This window comes from Xenopus tropicalis, chromosome 8 (assembly GCF_000004195.4).
Source record: "Xenopus tropicalis strain Nigerian chromosome 8, UCB_Xtro_10.0, whole genome shotgun sequence".
Lineage (NCBI taxonomy): Eukaryota > Metazoa > Chordata > Amphibia > Anura > Pipidae > Xenopus > Xenopus tropicalis.
This window is the reverse complement of record NC_030684.2, coordinates 116,818,560-116,839,063: the sequence shown is the minus strand read 5'-3', so window position 1 is coordinate 116,839,063 and position 20,504 is coordinate 116,818,560. Positions and strand designations below refer to the sequence as shown.

The 20,504-nt window shown below is 39.7% G+C and overlaps 1 protein-coding gene across 2 annotated transcripts in view; it reads right to left on the bottom strand.

Moving 5' to 3' along the window:
- Nucleotides 1-596: 596 nt before the first annotated feature.
- The window catches only part of tmem121 (transmembrane protein 121), a 195,926-nt gene continuing 176,018 nt past the window's right edge, over nt 597-20,504 (bottom strand). For both annotated transcript variants that reach the window (XM_031892010.1, XM_018096958.2), the window contains exon 4: nt 597-2,713. In XM_031892010.1, the coding sequence (XP_031747870.1) occupies nt 936-1,874 (939 nt within the window). In that variant the 5' untranslated portion in view covers nt 1,875-2,713 and the 3' untranslated portion in view covers nt 597-935. The remainder of the gene's footprint in view (nt 2,714-20,504) is intronic.

Here is a 20,504-nt window from a genome sequence, read left to right as displayed (position 1 = left end):
TCAGAACGGAGCAGATTCGCTCATCACTCTTTGTGGCCTATGTGTGTACTTGCAGCTACTTCCATTGTGTGAAAGTGGAAGCCATTTGTTGCAGAATCAAATGTTTTTCAAGCCAATTCCACCTTTTCAGGAAAATAATCACACCAACAAAACACAGGTTATAGAGCAAGGAAACAGTTAAAAATTGCACAGTAAGGTTTTTTTTTTTTATAGCTTTTTATAAACACATACTTATTACTTATTTTGTAGCACTTCACTAGACTGCTTTTTCAAGGCACAAATTTAAAATGATATATATATATATATATTGAAAACAATGATAGCTTCCCTTTAGGTAGGTTACTAGTGTTTATAGAAACCTTGATTTTATACTCCCAACTGTACTGGTGTAGTGAAGCAAATCAATACACACAAAAATAGCATGTTCTTGCCCAAGGTCTTCATTGAAATAATTTGGTTCTTTTTATGCCTGCAGAATGCAAAATGGGGTTATACCTGAGAGTAAGAGGTCAAGGGACGCTCATTTTAATCTTATATTTTGTGCCTTGGATTGCTTTGTATTAGAAAACAGTCCATTACAGCCAGAGATAGGCAAATGACTGGAATAGGAACACTTTATTCAGTTTATTTCACAGTACACCTTTAGATTTGATTGTTATAAAATCAGTCAGTCTATGCCACAACATTCCTTACATCTCATATTCACAACTGATAAATCAGGAAAGGTCATGTATACAGTGTTGAAAATAAGTTCTTATGGTATACTGTCTGTCTGGGCCAATATCTGTAGGAAAAATATACCGTAAACATGTATTTTGTTGCATTTGCCCATCCCTTTCTGCATGGTCAGTCTTTCTAGATCTCCAAAAACATTATATTCCATTGGGTAAGCCTGTCTTTCCAACAAAAGTTAATGCTGAAAGCCAAATACATGGTCATGTATCAATTATTTCCCTTGATGGTGACTGCTCATGATGAACCCCCTGTGTACTGTGAATTGTCTGATTGTGTGATATCGAATTTTGTTGAAGTTCTAAAGCAATGGCGTTTTGTGGAAATTCTTTCACTTGTTTTTTATATTCCAGAAAAGTGCAGGCCTTTGTGGCTATCGCAATAATGTTCTTTCCGATAAAGATAGTCGAAACTCTACTGTCTTGAAAAAGAATCATATTGACTGCTCTGATAAAAATGGTGACAATGTTGATTGTGACAAGGCTTAAGACTGGGTAAAGCATCATTTTCTGGGGGGCGATGTGTTCTCCTTGCATGCTGATTTCACTCAACGAGACACAAGGTAGAATTAGAAGTAGGATGTAGCAGTAAAAAAACATGAGACCTTCGGCCCAGATTGGCAATCCAGTTTTGTGAGGCTCCCACAGGTTGGCTTGAATATCCAAAATGTCAAGTAAATCAAGAGCCACCCAAAAGAGACGGCCCCTAAGGTCCTCCTTTTTCCTGAAAGTTCTTACATATTCCATACTGTCTAGTGCTACCAGAACCAAATATAGTCCTGGCACGGAGATGGATAAAAGCAAAGTCAATGCCTTCCTGGCCACAGTATCTACATTTTTTTTGTCTGCTTTGTAGTTTTGAAATATAAAATATAACTTGATTTCCAACACAAAAATATATAAGAACCATAAAATCATGGCGTAACCCCTCTTAGCCGTTTTTACCTCAGCTCCAACCCAAACAGCCACATAACGAAGAACAATTAAAAAACAGATGTCACCGACAAGCACAATAATGCACACTCCGATTTTCCTTGGTCCTTGATTTTGTTCCACCAGGTAGGCATCCATAAATGCCATGCTTGTCATGATGACGATTGTTGTAAGACACACATGACGTTTGTCAGGAGGTGGCAGCACCATCTTGAGATTGAAGATTGCTTGTTTTTGTTGTTGCCAATTAATTACAGGCTGTCATCAATATGTCTATAAATTCAAGTCAGCCATTAGAAGGGTGTGTGAGGTGAACCCTTATTGTTGAGGTCCACAAAAGTAAAACGTAAAACTTTTCAGTAAGGCACAAAGAGCCTTGAGCACACTCATTGCACTAAGCCTACAGAACCAAATAGGGGTCTGATTGTGACCCTGGACAAGCTAAATAACCATAATCCAAATATAAAATAGCCATAAGAGCTGCAAATGGTGACTGCTTCTTACTGGAAGAAAATAATCACACAATAAATGATTCGATTGATTATCTGTGTAGGCCTAAAACGTCTCAGCTTAATTATGCCTTGCTATCAATTAGCGGCATTCCAAGGATATTAACCTTCATATAAGGCAGGTCTCCTGCTCAGCATTTCATATCAGAAAATATCTCCTCTTCATTTTGGATTTTGCCAGTGAAAGCAAACTGCAGCCGCTTCTTCATACTGTACGAAACATGGAAAGCTAATGTTCTAATGTATCTTTTGGCTGAAATCCATCCGTGGAAATAAGCTGTAGATGTTGTTTAATTGCTGGCCCAGGCTCTGGAACTAATTACTTTGAGTCAGGGAATTAAAAAGTAAAAGAAATTCAGAAACAGATGCATTTCTTCAAGAGAACTGCCAACAAAGGTTCCACTGTGACACGGATAACTGGGCCCATCCATTATCAGCAGATGCTGGCATTTTCTTGACTGCTTTCTATCCAAGATTCGGTACAAGATTTTCATTCACCTTTCTAATTATTCAGAGACTTCTCTGTCTTGTTCCGTTTTTCTGAAAATACAAATAAAAGCAGCGTTATTATTGTTACGAGCATGTATTATTGTTACCAACTTTCAGCAGGTTCTTACTAAACATGTGCACTAGGGTAAAAGTTCATACAAGACATTAATGAGAGGCTCTGGTTCTGTCTCCAAGATCTATTAAACAGGTCAGATATTCAATTTAGCACGCTTCTGAACACCGCTACAATTGGAGTCAGGTTAATTGGTTAATTAACAATTTAGTGGGAAAATCATGAATAACCAGCGATGGTGAGAGCTGAAACTGGTCATTAATGCTATAGAGGCAAACTGCTTGCAATTCAGCATTTTCCCTGTAGCATATAATAATAATACAGCAGATGGTACGGAGCATGACTACAGAAATGTTTTCAATTACAGGTTATTACATCTTTTTTAAACACTACCATTAACATCCTATCACTTTCAATGTGGCACTTTACAAATTGCAGGTCTGCTCAATGGGATAGTGAGCTCTGTTGTGAAGGGTTCCCTTTACCCTGTGTGTTGGTTATCAGTTGTATTTTTGTATGTAAGCTGGATGTTCCATGCAAACTTCTATTGTACAGTGCTAAGAAATATGTTAGTCATTTATAAATACAGGTAATGGACCCCTTATCCGGAAACCCATTCTCCAGAAAGTTCCAAATTACAAAAAAGGCCATCTGCCATAGACTCCATTTTAATCAAAGAATTCACATTTTTGAAAATGATTCCCTTTTCTCTTCAATAATAAAACAGTACCTGTACTTGATCCCAACTAAGATATAATTACCCCTTATTGGGGGCAGAACAGCCCCTATTGGGTTTATTTAATGGTTAAATGATTCCCTTTTCTCTGTAATAATAAAACAGTACCTGTACTTGATCCCAACTAAGATATAATTACCCCTTATTGGGGGCAGAACAGTCCTATTGGGTTTATTTAATGGTTAAATGATTCCCTTTTCTCTGTAATAATAAAACAGTACTTGTACTTGATCCCAACTAAGATATAATTACCCCTTATTGGGGGCAGAACAGCCCTATTGGGTTTATTTAATGGTTAAATGATTCCCTTTTCTCTGTAATAATAAAACAGTACCTGTACTTGATCCCAACTAAGATATAATTAATCCTTATTGAAGCCAAAACAATCCTATTGGGTTTATTTCATGTTTAAATTATTTTTTTTAATAGACTTAAGGTATGGAGATACAAATTAAGGAAAGACCCCTTATCCGGAAAACACCGGGTCCCAAGCATTCTGGATAATGGGCTCCATACCTGTACTGGTATGCGACTCTTTTGCCAGAAACCCACTATTCAGAAAGCTCAGAATTACGGGTTTAATTAATGTTTTAATGATTTTTTAGTAGACTTGAGGTATTGGAGATCCAAATTATGGATATAACCTTTATCCAGAAAACCCCAGGTACCAAGCATTCTGGACAATGGGTTCCATGGGTGTACATGTAAATAAAAATAACTATAATTCCCAACATGGTTGCGGTCGCATCAGCATAAGCACAGTCACATCAAAGAAGTCGCACACGACAAAAAAAGTTGCGAGACACCCCGTGTTTCGTGAATTTTTCGCCGTTTTTATGTTAAATGCTAAATATGAGCTGTAGAGCCAAGGGATTTGCACTGTTCTTGAAACATTTCCTGGTTGTATTATGCAAGGCAGGTAATGAGGAGAAATTTAGCCTGGTGATGTTGTTTTCTGTTTTTATTTGTAATTATTCTTGCGGGAAATATATTGGCACATACCCTGGCTTCCCCTTACCTTATCCTTCCATATCCTGTCTGTTTTTTCTAAAAAATCAAGATGGGTTAGTCTATGCCACCTTCTAAACATGGCCCCACAGTTAGCTACTGTTGTATAAATGAGATATAAATACAAAAGTACATGAAACCTGTAAATACTGTTTAGATCCTTCTGTCCTGCTTTTCTCCAGCCGAACCTACCATTGTAATGTGAGGCTTTATACATTCATATAAAATGATTAAAGTCTCCTTGCATGGAATGAAATTGCTGAGCAGCACCGCTGCTTTGTGTTTGATACAGCCAGTGCTGGCCTAATTGGGTGAAGCTACTTGCCTCATTATTCCCCAGAATGTGCCCATACAGAGACTTAGTGGAGAAATGCTATTCATTTCCATTGTTAAGTCCCCAGTATCAGCCAATAATGTCCTTATTATAATGAACTGAATAGGGACCAATGAAAGGAAATTGTATTTCTGAGTTATCATAGAGGATGTCAGAAATGTGTAAAGGGAAAAAGATTAAAGACCAAGACAACATTTGTCAAATCACCCCCACAAGACAAAATACAGTGCAGTCTAATATGCTTCCTCTGCAAACAAAGATTTTGCATTTTTATATAGAAATCTTTTTGTTATCAAAGGATCTCTCTATCTATATTGTTACTAGATAGGAAAACAAGATACTTTATTTAATTGTTTTTAATTAATGATTTCATTATTTTTTAATCAATTATAAATCTGATGATTTTATATTCCAAAGGCTTCTTGTTTAGACCAGATATTTTCATTTTATTTTCAAAGCTGAACTCAGTGTGCAAGGTGCACCACATTTGGCCAGTAGAGGACACACCCCTTTCCCCAAACATAATATGGCCCCTACAAGTAAATCCTGGGCCAGACTGTTTCATGATACCCTCATATCCTAGGATATGCCAGGACAGAAGAGATTATTGGTCTGTAAACTGCTTCCTATTAGTGACTAGTGATGAGCGTTTTTTTTCGCAATGAATTTCCGCATTTCGTCACTGGCGATTGTTTTGCAAAACTTCTATTTGCCCCTGAAAATATCGCCGTGCGTCAAAAAAAGTCGGGGTCACATCAAAAAGGGTGCGGTCGCGTCAAAATGGCTGCGGGTGACAAAAATATTGCGCGACAAACCTGTTTTGTGAATTTTTCACCATTTCACAAATTTTGCTGTCGTTTGGCAAATTTTTTGCCAAAACGGGATAGATTCACTCTTCATTATTAGTGACTACTGTAGTAAACTAGTATTAGTTTTCACACAAAAATAAAATGCAGGTTTTTGTGCTGGAAAAAATTCTGAAAATAGGACAATGTATTTGCTATTGCAGAGCTGAATATGCCTTAACTGCAATGTCATTTCACCTTAGTGCATTTGGCTAGTGATGAGCAAATCTGTCTCGTTTCACTTTGGCAAAAAGTTCGCAAAATGATAGGAAAATTTGCGAAACGGCAAAAAATCCACGAAACACATTTATCGCGTGACTTTTTTGATGTGTGCATCTTTTTTTGCCGCAAACGCGCCTATTTTGCCTTCGACCACGCCCATTTTGTCACAACTGCGCCTATTTTGACACGACCGCCCCCAATTTGACTCGCAATAAATATTTCCACGCCGCATTTTCACGGAAGTCTCGCAAAACAATTCGCCCATGGCGAAATGCAGAAATTCGCTGCAAATCTATGCCTGGCTCATCACTACATTTGGCAAATTTTCAATGAAATTTCACTTCATGACAAATGTGTTTCACGTATGACTACTGCCCATATAAAATAGTTCATCTTTCATTATCCAACAAATGGGAAGGGGTATCTTTAGGTTTACTTCATTCTGTATCAATTTCTACCTACCCCTATAATATCCAGTCTAGCCTCTCTTACCTCTTTATACCCTTTCATTTGTTTCTAAAAATTAATTTTTTATTTTTTAAAAAGCATGTTTGCAAGGTTAGCACGAAGCCCCTTTACTCAGAAAAGAAGCCATAAAGCAGGAGAAATGCTTGCTCTGGTTGACATAATGCTGCTGGAACTGATCCCCTGCACTTGATGTTAAAGCTAGATAGCCTGGGTGTGCTATAATCATTTTTCTTTCATTTCAGAAGCAATTAGATAATGATTCATACCACTACCTCCAGTGCTTTTACCGGCTGCCACTACTGATGTAGAAAGATTTATCTCGCTGTTGCAAAGTCTCCGAATATTTTATCCGCTTTAGACATGAAAAAAAGGAAAATGATTTGGCACTTCATCCATTTTAATGCAAAGCCCAAGTTTCATTTATTGTGTCTGTTTCCAACTTAATTTTTCTGTAGGTGTTCTTGTATCGATGAAGTACATCTATTCTTCATTCCTCTTTGCATCCATGATAATAATGCTTTATTGGTTCTCAAATGGTACATCCCACCAGCTAAACACTGTACAGTGTCTAAAACACATTTATGAAACTTGCACTAGAGGACATTTAGGGACACTTGGGATATCCCTGAACAAGGCTAAATTGTATATACCCGGAAACTGGTCTATAGTACTCATATATAAAGTATGTATTGGCTATCATCAAGTTAATGTTTCTTAGGTGGGCATTATTGACACATTACTGAAATCACTGTGACCATTTATCAGATTACACTTTAACGTGCATATAGATATCTTCTAGGTTCTGCATTAAACATTCCAAGTTGTGTCATGGTAGTGGCATTTGTGCACTGCTAAACACTGCTGGTCATTTTATATCTATGATGGAACCGGCCTAGTTAAATGGTGAGGTGGGGGACAGCCACTGGGTTAGCACCTGGAACTCATAATATTTACCATTCATTAAGCAGGCAGTAAGTACTGGGCCTCCAATACCTTGTATACAGTAGTTGGTGATCCTTGCCTTGTGCATTCTAAATGACATGCAAGCTAGGGGCATCTGGGGTTTGCCCACCTCCCATATCCTATATGCAGCAATGAATATAGAGTGAGGCTCAACACCTTAGGGTGGAACTTACAGAGTTCTGCATCTCTCCATTTTTGAAAACTGCTTACAAGAAAAAAATCTAATTAAATTCAACCTAGATTTCAAAAACTGCAAACTGCAGGCAGTTACTATGGACATTACCTGGGAAATTTAGGTAGCACCACCATATCATGTGAGAAAATAATAGTCATTATAATGGCATATAGGAATATGAGAAATTGAGAAAAGGATCAGAAACCACACAAATTGCTGTTAAAGGTGAACAAGGTCATGTCATTTTAACAAGAAACCTGTGCAATATAATTCATTACACTGATGGTTTTGGTGTTGCACCATCAGATGCCACCTTTGCAACAATTAGGTGTGTTAAATTTCAGCCAAGCTAGAGCTGTCCTTGTTAGTGATGGGCGAAATGTTTCGCCAGGCATGGATTTGCGGCGAATTTCCGCGTTTCGCCATTGGCGGATTGTTTCGCTAAACGGATGAAAAAATTAGCCAAAAATTGTTGACAAAATAATAGCTGCGGGTGAAAAAAGAATAGCCGCGCGACAAAAGAATAGCCGTGGGCGACAATTTTTTTTTGACGTGTGACATTTTCACCGTTTCACAAATTTTCTGCCGTTTCGATTCACGGATTTTTCGGCAAAGCGAAACGGGACAGATTCGTTCATCACTAGTGGAAGTGGAGCAATAACAGATCAGTCATGAAGTGTAAAGCTACTGACTTCAACCCAACCAACCAATAAGCCAACTTTCAATACTGTAAATGCCTAACCAGACTAATGGTGTTGTGGTTGTATTGGAAGCAGCTCCCACCATCAATGGACCAAAGCCTTGGTTTCATAATGAGACTTTAGACATGCAGGTTCTTGGATAATTTAGCCCAGTGCTGTCCAACTGGCGGCCCCCCTCTGTGTGGCCCCCCACCTGTCTGGCTGCTTTGATGGCTTACTCTTGTGTAAGCTTTAAATGGTATCAGTACTGTGATTAACTGCCCCCCTGCATGGTTCTCACCTCAGATTCAGGCTGTAATCAGGCTGTGTTGTTTAAATATGTAATCCCCTGTGTTTTTCACACCTTTTAGTTTCTGTATTGTTCACCCCCTGCAGTGTTCACACCTCAGGCTCAGGCTGTAATCACCCCCATTGTTCCCCTGTTCACACCTCAGGAGCAGTAGAAACCCACAAATAATCCCTGCACACTGCAAAAAGAACATATACTGAGGTGGTACTTCAATTAAAAAGTTTTTTAATATATAGTTATTTTGCAGACTGTAGGAGCAGTGCCAGCATTGTGTCACTGTAGGCTGCCTGTGTGTGCCATACACACAGGCATCATAGGGCAAGCAGAGTATGGCACACACAGGCAGGGTAGGGAAGGCAGAGTATGGCACACACAGGCAGAGTATGGCACAAACCAGCCAAGAATGGCAAACACAGTGAGAGTATGGCACACGCAGGCAGGGTAATAAAGGCAGAGTATGGCACACACAGGCAGGGTAGGGCAGGCAGAGTATGGCACACACAGGCCAAGTATGGCACAAACCAGCCAAGAATGGCAAACACAGTGAGAGTATGGCACATGCAGGCAGCGTAATGAAGGCAGAGTATGGCACACACAGGCAGGGTATGGCACACACAGGCCAAGTATGGCACAAACCAGCCAAGAATGGCACACACAGTGAAAGTATGGCACACAGACAGGGTAGGGAAGGCAGAGTATGGCACACACAGGCAGGGTAGGGAAGGCGAGTATGGCACACACAGGCAGGGTAGGGCAGGCAGAGTATGGCACACACAGGCAGGGTAGGGCAGGCAGAGTATGGCAGGTTTTTGCTGTACTACAACCATTAATATGGGTATGGTCATGTGATAACATGGGTGTGGTTTCAAGTAGGTGCGGTTTCAAAAAGGGGAGTGGTCAAAACGGGCTTCCATTATCGGCCCTCCACGACGTAGGTCGGAAAAATTCCGGCCCTCGGTACAACAGAAGTTGGACAGCACTGAATTTTAGGCTAAATTTTAGCCCATTTGTTGCATTTCTTGGTGACTATTAAGTAATATTTTTGTAATTATTTATATTGTGTATCATACAGGTGATGTTGTTTTTACAATGCTTGAGCAATGTATTGTAGCCAATTCCCTATGTATTATGCAAAAAAAAAATACAAATGAGTTAGTTTGAGTCTTTGACTTAAGAACTTAAAGAAAAACTTAAGAAAACTGTGAAACATTTGCAAATATATAAAAGATCCCAGTTCATAAGAAGAAGTGAATTTGAGCATTTTCCACAGTCTGCCACCACTATATTTAAGAATGAAATGGGAAAAGTACAATATTCACCCTCTGCAAGCTGTGGTCATTCATCCAAGGAGTGCCAAATCAATGGCTTTGTATGCATTCAAGCAATGATCTTTTTTTATTGAGGCATAGCAGAACCTCACTATCTTGGATATAATCCAGGCATCCTTTCTCCTGGGGCGTACTCGGCCTGCCTTTCATACTATGAATGCAACTTGCAAACAAATTAGGTTTCTCCCATCCCTCACCCCTCCTATTTTCATCTCAGCCATTAACAAAAGCGGTGTTCCTCAAAGCAGACAAAATCCATCATCCAATTCTTTTTATTAGAGACACTGTCAAATGTAATTAGAAACAAGATTACAACACAAACCAGCAACGCATTAAGTGGGTCTGCATAAGGTTACATTCATAACAGGTTGTTGCTGCTGGTACACTAACATGCAAGGATCATGGGCATAGCAGCTCTAGATACAAAAATAAAATCATGTCCAAACATTCGAAGGAAGCTGATGCAGGTTGTAGTTTATTAGTCTCTAATGCAAACTGTCACTGTCCCTTGTGGCTAAGGCTGCCAATCTGAAGGGCACAATCTCTTGGAGGGTGAAGGGTTGTCACCTTTATAAATAATAATACAGGTCTTCAGGTTGGAGGGAGGAAGATGACATCATTTTGGGGTTGGGACTATGATGTAAGGGGCAGTAAAATGGGCGGGTTGGGCGGGGGAAAGGTGTATGGGGCCAGGAAATAGGTGGAGTTATAGGCAGAACAAAGGGTGGCCCATGGTTTAAAGGGTGATCAGTAGCGAAGAGGGTCAGGCAAGAGAGGGATTTATATGGCACTAGAAATTTACAGGCAAGTACATTGCCAGTAAATTTGTAATACAGTTGCCGGCACTAGCTGGTAAATTACCAGCTAGGCCACAGGGCCAGAACTAGGAGTGGGCAGAAGAGGCATGTGCCTAGGGCGCAATGCTGGGGTTGGTAGACTTCTATTCCCCTATTCCGTTCCCCCACAGTCCACTCGTTACAGATCCTGGCACGGGTGTCGCACTTGTCTTAGCACATTGTGCTCCCCCTCCCCTTGAATATGTGTGCACAGGAACAAACGTGTGCATGAGCAATGACAGTGGGGGGGGAAGTTACAAGAGGGGCAGTGCGGTGGGCGAGGTGGTGGCCAGGCTGCCTAGGGTGCCAGACACTGCTAGGCCAGTTAAATACCGGCCAGGTGGCAACCCTAAACACTTGTATGACCAGGGATGGCCATAGACACAAGAAAAAATACTGCCTGTACATTCTTCAAAGGTTTCCCATTGGGGGTTACTGGTTATTTTTATAGATTATGGGACCTTTGTCTGGTATGCAAGTTAGATAGAGAGTAGCTTTGGTATGGAACCAATATGATGGAGGGAAGGATATTACAGGCATAATCACTGAAGCAAATGTGTGTGTTGTACACTATTTAATATAGAGAACGATGTTCAGTAGTTTGTATAATGTGTGTATTGTGTTTCACTGGCCTGTCAGGCCAAAGTACAAGAAGTTGATCTTCTACTTGAGGAGATGCTGAAATGATTTCTATGCTTTTTTGCAGCTTGTGTCTATGTGCATTTTCCAGTCTCCTTCAGATTATTTGAATGTATATAAAGAAGATTAATGGTTGTTAAACTAAAGCAAACCTGGAAATACTGTAACCTTATTGAGCTTAATAGAGTGTACTGACAGCTGTTAAATGACTGCAAGGCAACATGTCATCTTGCTAGTTTATATATAATCAGAGCTAAAGTTGGAATTACAGAAAGTCACATAATCCCTAAAGCTATGAAAGGGACTCAACATAAAACAAATGTGACTTAGCTCACACATATTACAGTTAAAGGAACAGTAACACCAAAAAATTAAAGTGTATAAAAGTCATTACAATATAATGTACTGTTGTCCTGCATTGCTACAACTGGTGTGTTTGCCTCAGAAAGACTACTATAGTTTATATAAGTTAGCTGCTGTGTAGCCATGGGGGCAGCCATTCAAGCTGGAAAAAAGGAGAAAAGGCACAGGTTACATAGCAGATAACTAGTAGATAAGCCCCATATAATGGGGGTTTATCTGTTATCTGCTAAGTGCCTGTGCCTTTTCTCCTTTGAATGGCTGCCCCCATGGCTACACAGCAGCTTATTTATATAAACTATAGTAGTCTTTCTGAGGCAAACACACCAGTTGTAGCAATGCAGGGCAACAGTACATTATATTGTAATGACTTTTATACACTTTCATTTTTTGGTGTTACTGTTCCTTTAAGGAAGGTGTAAACCCAAATACAAATTGTTTGAATAGGAAGTATTAATGACATATTTTCGACAGTTGCAAGTTATTTGGGTGAAATAATTTGCCAGGCATTGATTTGAGGGGATTTTCCACGTTTCTCCATTGGCGGATTTTTTCGCTACAAGGACTTCAAAATTTGCAGCAGGAAAATAATGCAGCTCTGACTGTAACAGGAAGTAGTGTGGGAGCAAAAGGCAGAACTCTGTCCATTCATTGGCTGATGGGGCCTAGCATGTATGCGTGCCTTGGCTTGTTTGTGTGCACTGTGACTCCTATGATCCCAGGGGGCGGCCCTTAATTCTTAAAATGGCAATATTCTATTTAGGATTACCCAATAGCACATACTACTAATAAAATATATTTTTATGAAAATGGTTTATTTATGTAGCCCACTTTATCTTTATATGTGGCACTACCTGCTGATCTTTTGCTATACTTGGCGCTTTCAGGAGTCCTGAGCCCCGCTTACTATGGGGGAACAGCTATTACTTTGTACTTTGGCGTGCCTCCACCCAGGATAGGGATAGAATGAACTATAACTCCCCTCCTGAGACTTAATATACTGCTCCTTTGTGGGGACTCCCAGCACTCCTGGCCCCTTGCCCCCTCCCTGGGGTAGGTGCTTACCAGGCAGGTGGATCCTCCAGGAGAGATACACACACACTGATGTAATGCTGAACAAAGTGTTGTGTTTATTGGCAGAGTGGTAGACAGCTTTGGCATACAGGATACACAGGATATGTCAGAATACTTTCTCTTTCCCTCAGGAGTCCCTCTCTCCTGGGATACCGGTAACACTCCAGCCAAATGACCCTCCCTTTGGGGTTCCCTCCGGTACTTCTCGCCAGAAGCCCCTCTCTAGGGCACTTCCCGGTACTACACGCCAAGCGGACACCCCTTGGAGACCTCACTCCGGAAATATCACCCGGCTATCCCCCGGATTAGGCAAACTCCTATTCCTCACTCTTGTATCCCTGACTCCAGCTATCAGTGCTGGGAGATCTTAATCTCATCTGCCTCCTGGTGGGGCCAAGCTGCCCAGCTAAATAATCCTGTCTACCACTCCTAGAATGGTCTATTGCACACATCTAACTCACTAGACCCAGCCTGTCACTATCCTCTAGCCAGAGGGGTCCCAGGCATAAGACCTGAAGGCACATGGCTGCACAGCCTTATATACTGTGTGCACCTTGTGGCCTAACTATTGAACTGCAGGGAAACTAACTCCCTGTTAACCCTTATAGTGCCAAACCACCCAAGGTGTCCCACTACTAAGTGTTACCTTCCCTGGGGCCTATCCTGGGGGCAACCTTCCTAGGGGACCCAAACTTTGGGGAACCCTACATTTAGATGAAGCAGGGTTTTACATATGAGCTTGTTTATGCAATATATTTTCATAGAGACCTACATTGTTTGGGGGTATAGTTTTCATTTAAGCATGAGATTTACAGGGGTCTGAACATGGCAGATTGTAGATGGCATATGGAGATTAACGTGAGAGAACTCAAAGACAAGCTGGGTGAAATCAGATGAGGAATATTAAGTACAGAATAGTCCATCAAGGCAAGGTCAAAACAGGTAATGGTGACAACATGCAGGCATCATACATGATCAAGAGACAGGTAGGAAATCAATCCAGAATAACAAGAGCAACTGGAAGTAACTGTAGACCTATCATGGGTGGGAGAAGGTCTAGGGTTTTAAAGGGAAGGCCAAGGGGGCAATAGAAGCAATAAACTGCACCAGTAACCCAGTAACACAATAGAGAAGCACAGAGCACTGGAAGGAATTTTAATATTATTGATCATTGCTGTCCGAGATTTTCATTTCCGTAATACAATTATCCACTCCCTTGTTTAGGGGCAGGATTAGTATAAAACTATAATATCATACATAGCGCTATATGAAAATCTCGGGGGGGGGGGGGTTATAAAAACATAATTTGGAGAGTCACATTCATCCTTACAGCCTCCAGCTGCACTGCCCTCAAAGGATGATAGTTGGAAAGAAAACCCCCGTCAGGTTGCACAGATTTCAACCTACCCCATTGCTATTCATGCAGTTTCTGTCCTGTTTGAAATGAAAGACTGTATTCTTTCTTGCTCTATTAATGCTTGTATATTCATTTTAGAAAAAAAACATAGTCCAACTACTGCAATGAGTGGGAAAACATTTTATCCTGAAGATATCAACTCCATCAATAATCATCTCTCTTTATAGAATCCATAACGCTACTTCAAAGGTTCCATGGGAATAACAGTAACATATTGGCAGGACAGACTGCTCATTTCTATATCAGCTTTGGCTTATTGAGCCTCAGTCTGTTCCTGAGGGGAAAGTCAATTAAATAATTTTCTCTAAACTGATATTTACACTTGTGGTTTATTTTCATTTGATCCTAGAAAGTGATGATTTCGCTCCATGCCTCCAAAGGTAATTCAAACTGTTTGATCTTTTATTTATGGAATACATTATGACTTATTGTAATTTGTATCTGCCCTTGAACCACAGTCAGCAAAATCCCTACGTAGGTGGATTCCCTTAATAAATATTTATAAACTTTACCCTGGATCTGACTTTAGAGCCTATCCTCTAATGTAATTTATAGGGTTATCTTGGAATTCTGTACCTTGTATTTAGTCACAGAAAGTCTTAGTTACTTCTTATATCATTATGCATTGGAGTAGGGTGTAAATGCTCCCTTATAACGCACAAATAACTGTTTTAGAAATCATAAATTAAATACATAGTTAAAGCTTCCCGACTGTGTAGGCATGCTGCTATTTAAACGCCCCCTTAACACTGCTAACATGAGCTGCTCTCATTGCATCACTTAGATGGTTGTGATGTTTGGAGTCTTTTCATTAATAGTTGTTGCAGAAAGACTGTTTTCCATAATATGAATGGTGAGGTTGGAAGGAAGGCAGAACAAATAAGACAGCTTGGTTGTACAGGTATGGGACCTGTTATCCAGAATGCTTGGGACCCGGGGCTTTCCAGATAAGAGATTTTTTTTTCCTAATATGGATCTCCATACCTTAAATTCAGTTAAACATTAAATAAACCCAATAGGATTGTTTTGCTTCCAGTAAGGATTCATGATATCTTAGTTTGGATCAAGTACAAGCTTCTATTTTATTATTACAGAGAAAACATTTTTAAAAATTAAAATGATAGTATAATAAAATCTATGGGGGATGGTGTTCCCGTAACTTTAAGCATTCTGGGTAAGGGCTTTCTAAATAACGGATTCAAATTGGTTGGGTTTTAAAGAACTGAATGCTCTTTACGCATAGAATGGCTAAAGCAACACTGCTAGCTAAGGAAGGCATCTGGTATATTGGAAAATAAATGCAAGTACAGCATGGTCAGACAGGGCCAGAAGGGCAGTGGGAAAAAAAACCTGGACAAGCCCACTCCCTGGAAGGAATGTGGGTGTTCTACCACCCCCCCATCGCCAGCACAAATAAAAGAAATGCCATGGGGTGTGCAAGCGAGATGGGGGTATTTGCAAGTTACAGGAACATGAGGCATAATCACTGGGGGAGCGGGGTTGTATGCTGCTGGCGATTGAAGGAGTTTGAGTGGGAGCCCCTTAGGTGGCATCCTGGGTGGATCCCAGACACCCCAGTCAGACACTGAAGTAGAGCACTGTTTCAAACCCTACCAGCTGCAAGAACTGTACTTAATATTGTATTAAATACAGGTACAGTACATTCCAGTGAGAAATGTGTATTTAGCCAGGTAATAAATTCCTGCAGAATGGATAGGCCTTACAGCAAGGGACCATTGATAGTGATAAGCGAATCTGTCCCATTTCGCTTCACCGAAAAATTTGCTTCAGTAGCCATTTTTTTTCATTTTTTTAATATATATACAGGTATAGGATTTGTTATCCAGAACGCTTGGGACCTGGGGTTTTCCTAATAAGGGATCTCTTGGTAATTTGGATATCCATAGCTTGAGCTTAACAAAGGTTGGTCCTCCGAGGTGGGGCCTGAGCCAACAAAGGCTGTCAACCAATGGTCTACAGTGATAAGCCATTGTTTGTGTGCTGCTCAGAGTTCCTGTTGCAACTAATGGACTCTATTATTTAGCAATAGTAGCAAAGAATTATTTGCATCTGGTTGCCACACCATAGACTAGTGGTTAACAGCTACAGATTTCATCTCCTTGATGTACAGGATTGCTATACTATATATCTAAGATGCCTTTTATAACAAGTTCTACACACCTTTTCAGTCTCTAAAGTCTTGTATTTAATTAGCACCTCTGAGTGTACATATAGAGCAGATATACTGTAGATGTGTAAAGGATCAACATAGTGAACCAATTACTACAAAGGGAAAAAGGGGGTAGCTGTGCTGTACTAGGTTCTTGACGTAGACACCTTGTTAGTATTTTTGTAGATGTAAATTAAAGGTCAACACAGTACAATTGGGAATGGGTTAGCCATGTTGCTTACACTGCAGGCTAGTTACAAGGTTCTGTATAGCAGAATAAATTCTTAGAACTATAATTGACAAAGAGTCCCATTATTGCATAGGGATTTTATATTCATTACCGGGCCCTTAACACAAAGTTTTTTTGCTTTTGTCAAATTACAATAATGAAAGGAACTCATTTGCGCTTATGGGAAATCCAGTGCTGGCCTTAAGCTCCATTTAATAGCTTAATGGTAATTCTGGCAAACATTTTATATTTCTATCACGCTTACAGACAAGCAGCATGAAAGGTTTCCCTATTAAGACTGTCTAAGAAAATATTTCTGGCTGCTGCAAATGGCCAAACTATCTGTCCTAAAGAATCACAGACATAAAAGCTGGTTGCTTCTTCATATTCTACTTAATACAAATACTTTTTAATTTGAATCAGTGGCTGCTTTCCATTAAAGTTGTAGCCTCTTATTTCAGCTCATACCAAAATCTAGTCAAGTCAAAGTGGTATGTTCCGAATATGAGAAGAAGAGAGAGTGTAATATGATACAGCATTTTCTTCAGAATTATTATTAGAAGTTATAAGCAGCAAGTTCTATTTAAAGATGTTTGTTTTGTTCCATTTGTTTTAGTCTAATCGAGAAATAAATGGATGGATGTTTAATGATATTATTTCAGAGTTGTCTCTTTGTTCTCAATCTCATAATCCACTTTATCTCTTCCCAATGGCTTCCTGCCATGTCTGAATATCCTCTAACACAGTGGGTACCAAACTGTAGGGCTGGTCCCCCCCCAGGAGTGCTGGAGAAGTGGCTGGGGGTCCAAGCCTGACTGCCAGTTAGGGTGAGATTTACTATTCCAAATAATCCTGTAAACCCACCATGATGCTCAGTTAGGCTGAGATTTGGAATGGACATTACTTTGCTGCCCTAGACATTCTTAGAATCCTGACTGAATGACTAATATACAGTAGCAGTGTTCTTACATATGTATAACTTTGTTATGAGCTAAGTGGGACCTTTTCCAAATGTTCAACTTAAAAAAGAAAAGAATTGAAAAACAGGACAAACATCTTTTTTTTACACTAGCCATGTTGGGCATGTTTTGACACATCTGGGCCATTGTAAGAACCACAAGGAACAGTAACATTTGTTATCATAACTAACTAGGCAGAACTAAGTAATGGTATGTTTCTCTGCAAAGGTACTGATGTACAGCAGGGATTCCCAACCTTTTATACCCGTGAGCCACATTCAAATGGAAAAAGTGTTGGGGAGCAACACAAGCATGAAAAAAGTTCCTGGAGGTGCCAATAAGAGCTATTATTGGCTATTTGGTAGCCCCTATGTGGACTGGCAGCCTACAGAAAGCTCTGTTTGGGCTCTCTCATTGGGTTTTTATGGAACCAAACTTGCCTCCTAACCAGAAATCCAAAAGTTAGCACCTACTTTGAGGCCACTGGGAGAAACATCCAAGGAGTTGGTGAGCAACATGTTGCCCCTGAGCCACTGGTTGGGGATCACTGACATACACAATGTTAAGTCCTGCAAATAGCAATTTTTTTATGAAAAAAAAAATGTTACTTAAGGTTATTTAATTCCAGGAGGCACTAAATAATCCTTGGCAAGGTCCCTTTGTTTGAACATAGCTTTCCCCTTTCTCCTGGAAGAGTCCTCCTGTGCTTGAACAGGGTTCCCAGCCTGCCTACAAAGGCAAGTAAAGGGGCCAAAGATCCAATTACAGGTGGGTCTGGAGTGCATAGAAATTAAAGATCAAAATTCCACAGAAAAAAATATACTAGGAACATCTGGGTCTGAAACAGTAGGAATCCGTACCCTGAGTAACAGGACTGGGGACAGATATCAGTAACAGAGCACTCATAAAACCCGCACACTGCAGAATTTAGATTTTTTTTTAATGCCAAATGTTTTTCATGTCATCATTGATAAACTGTGCACTTTGTACTTACAGGGAATCGCTGGAGTTTTCGATTGGCCAGAAAGGCCTACACTAGTGAATTGTTACTCAGGGAGACACAGCTATACACAACCAAATACACAGAGTAGGAAATGGTGACTATGGGTAATAGGAAATATGTGAGGTAACGTGTTAGTGACAAAGTCACTATGAAGCATTAAGTGCTGATAAATGCAATTCTCTGTAAGTAGAGGTTTGGGATCCAAAAAGACCATATCAAAATTGCAGTCATAATTCTTGCACATAAAGCTGCTGTGCTGGGTACCAGATTACATTATTGTATAGATTTATAGTCTAACTCCTTAACATCTCTCTGAGGTATGAATATTCATGTAAGTAGAGTTTATATTATGATATATTATATATATAGATACATTAATATTGTGAGTGGTGGTTCAGATATATGCAATAGCTGTCAACTCAGGTCTTTAGTTGTAATTGTGTAGGGGGTCCACCCAATGGAATGTCAAAGGCCTTAACAATGCCCCCTATGCTTCATACAGTGTCATATCTTTTGCCAATGCATTTTCAGTTTGTGTTCAGTTTTTATTTCCGTAGACCATTCAAATCACAACTGGTAGCCAGTGGATACTGTGTGCTTCATCTTTCCAAGAAAGCCACCTGTAGGACTGACAATGCGTGCTGTCAGCGAGTATTCACTTACATACCAATAATAGTTTATGAGATTGGCTTTTGAGGTAATTGACATTGACAGTTTGATGTCAGGCTTTGCTCCTTAGGGAGCTAGGGAGGGATAAGCATGGAATACTATTGTAAATAGATTTGGTTCTTGGCCAGTGGCCCACTCTTGGTAATAGCAACAAAGGCATACACATGATTACCGTATTCATGTCTCATCCTGTCAGATCCATGTACTGTTAGTAATGTTTTCATTTCCATTCACAGAACACCTGGCAGGATGTGAAAAACATGCTGAATATTGATACCGAAGACAGGGATAGAAAGGAATACACTGAAGGATTGGCATTTGGATCTACCTAAGGATTCTCTTTCAGCCTAGATTTGTGCTTTAAATGAAACTTGCCCAGTGCTGCAGAATACCTTGATGTTTAAAAGGATGCTTCATCTTTTGCTATGTTTGCAATTTTCATTTTTTATTCTTTGTATGATTTCAAATTATTTTACATTGTTATTCTACAGCTCTACAGAGTGGTTGGTAGGGCCCTGTGATGACCAAAGAAGTCCCACAGGTTGCTATATACTAAAATATTTAATAACTGAAATATTTATTTTATAAAACATGTTAACAAAAGGCAACCCTGTGATGCTGTGGACTCAGGGAATATTCAGGATATACAGAGTTGTTTGGAAAATTCGGCATATTTTGTCCTTACTGCTCAACCCTATGAGCATATGTGGCAACTTCAACTTGACTTTCTAGAGACCATTCTAAAGGGTCACCAAATCTCACTTTATGGATGAAACATTGGTATCCTCCCCAAACTAAAATGTCACCCCTGATGCTCACCAAGAGGCACCTAGGCATAGAGTGCAATACACTTAGCAAAGTCTATACCTATAAGCTGAATTTATTTCTTCTTCTTTGTAATGGACAATTTATTGTTTTATATTTTTATATAAATTAATGTATAATAATAACTAACAATAACTAATAATTTATTCCAGAACATTCTTCTTCTTATGATTTTGCCTATAGATCTGTTAATCTTCTGCTTTTAGACCAGTTTGGCTTTGAAGTCTCTGGTGGCTTTTTAATCTTCTGCGCTCTTTCAGTGCAACACAATGTACCTGCCATATAATCTTCTTAAGAATATGTTATTTTGTCATGTTATTATCATCATTATCATTTTTGTTGCTGCTCTATAGTCTGCATGTTTGGAAATCTAAGCACTATCTATATCACTGCAGGGACGTCAGCTGAGTGCATATCACCAGTAAAATAATGCCATATTTCTTTTCTTATATATTGTTTCACCAGCAAAAAAATACATTTTCCCAGGGTCTAGTAACTGTAGTAACAGCAGAGTTGTAA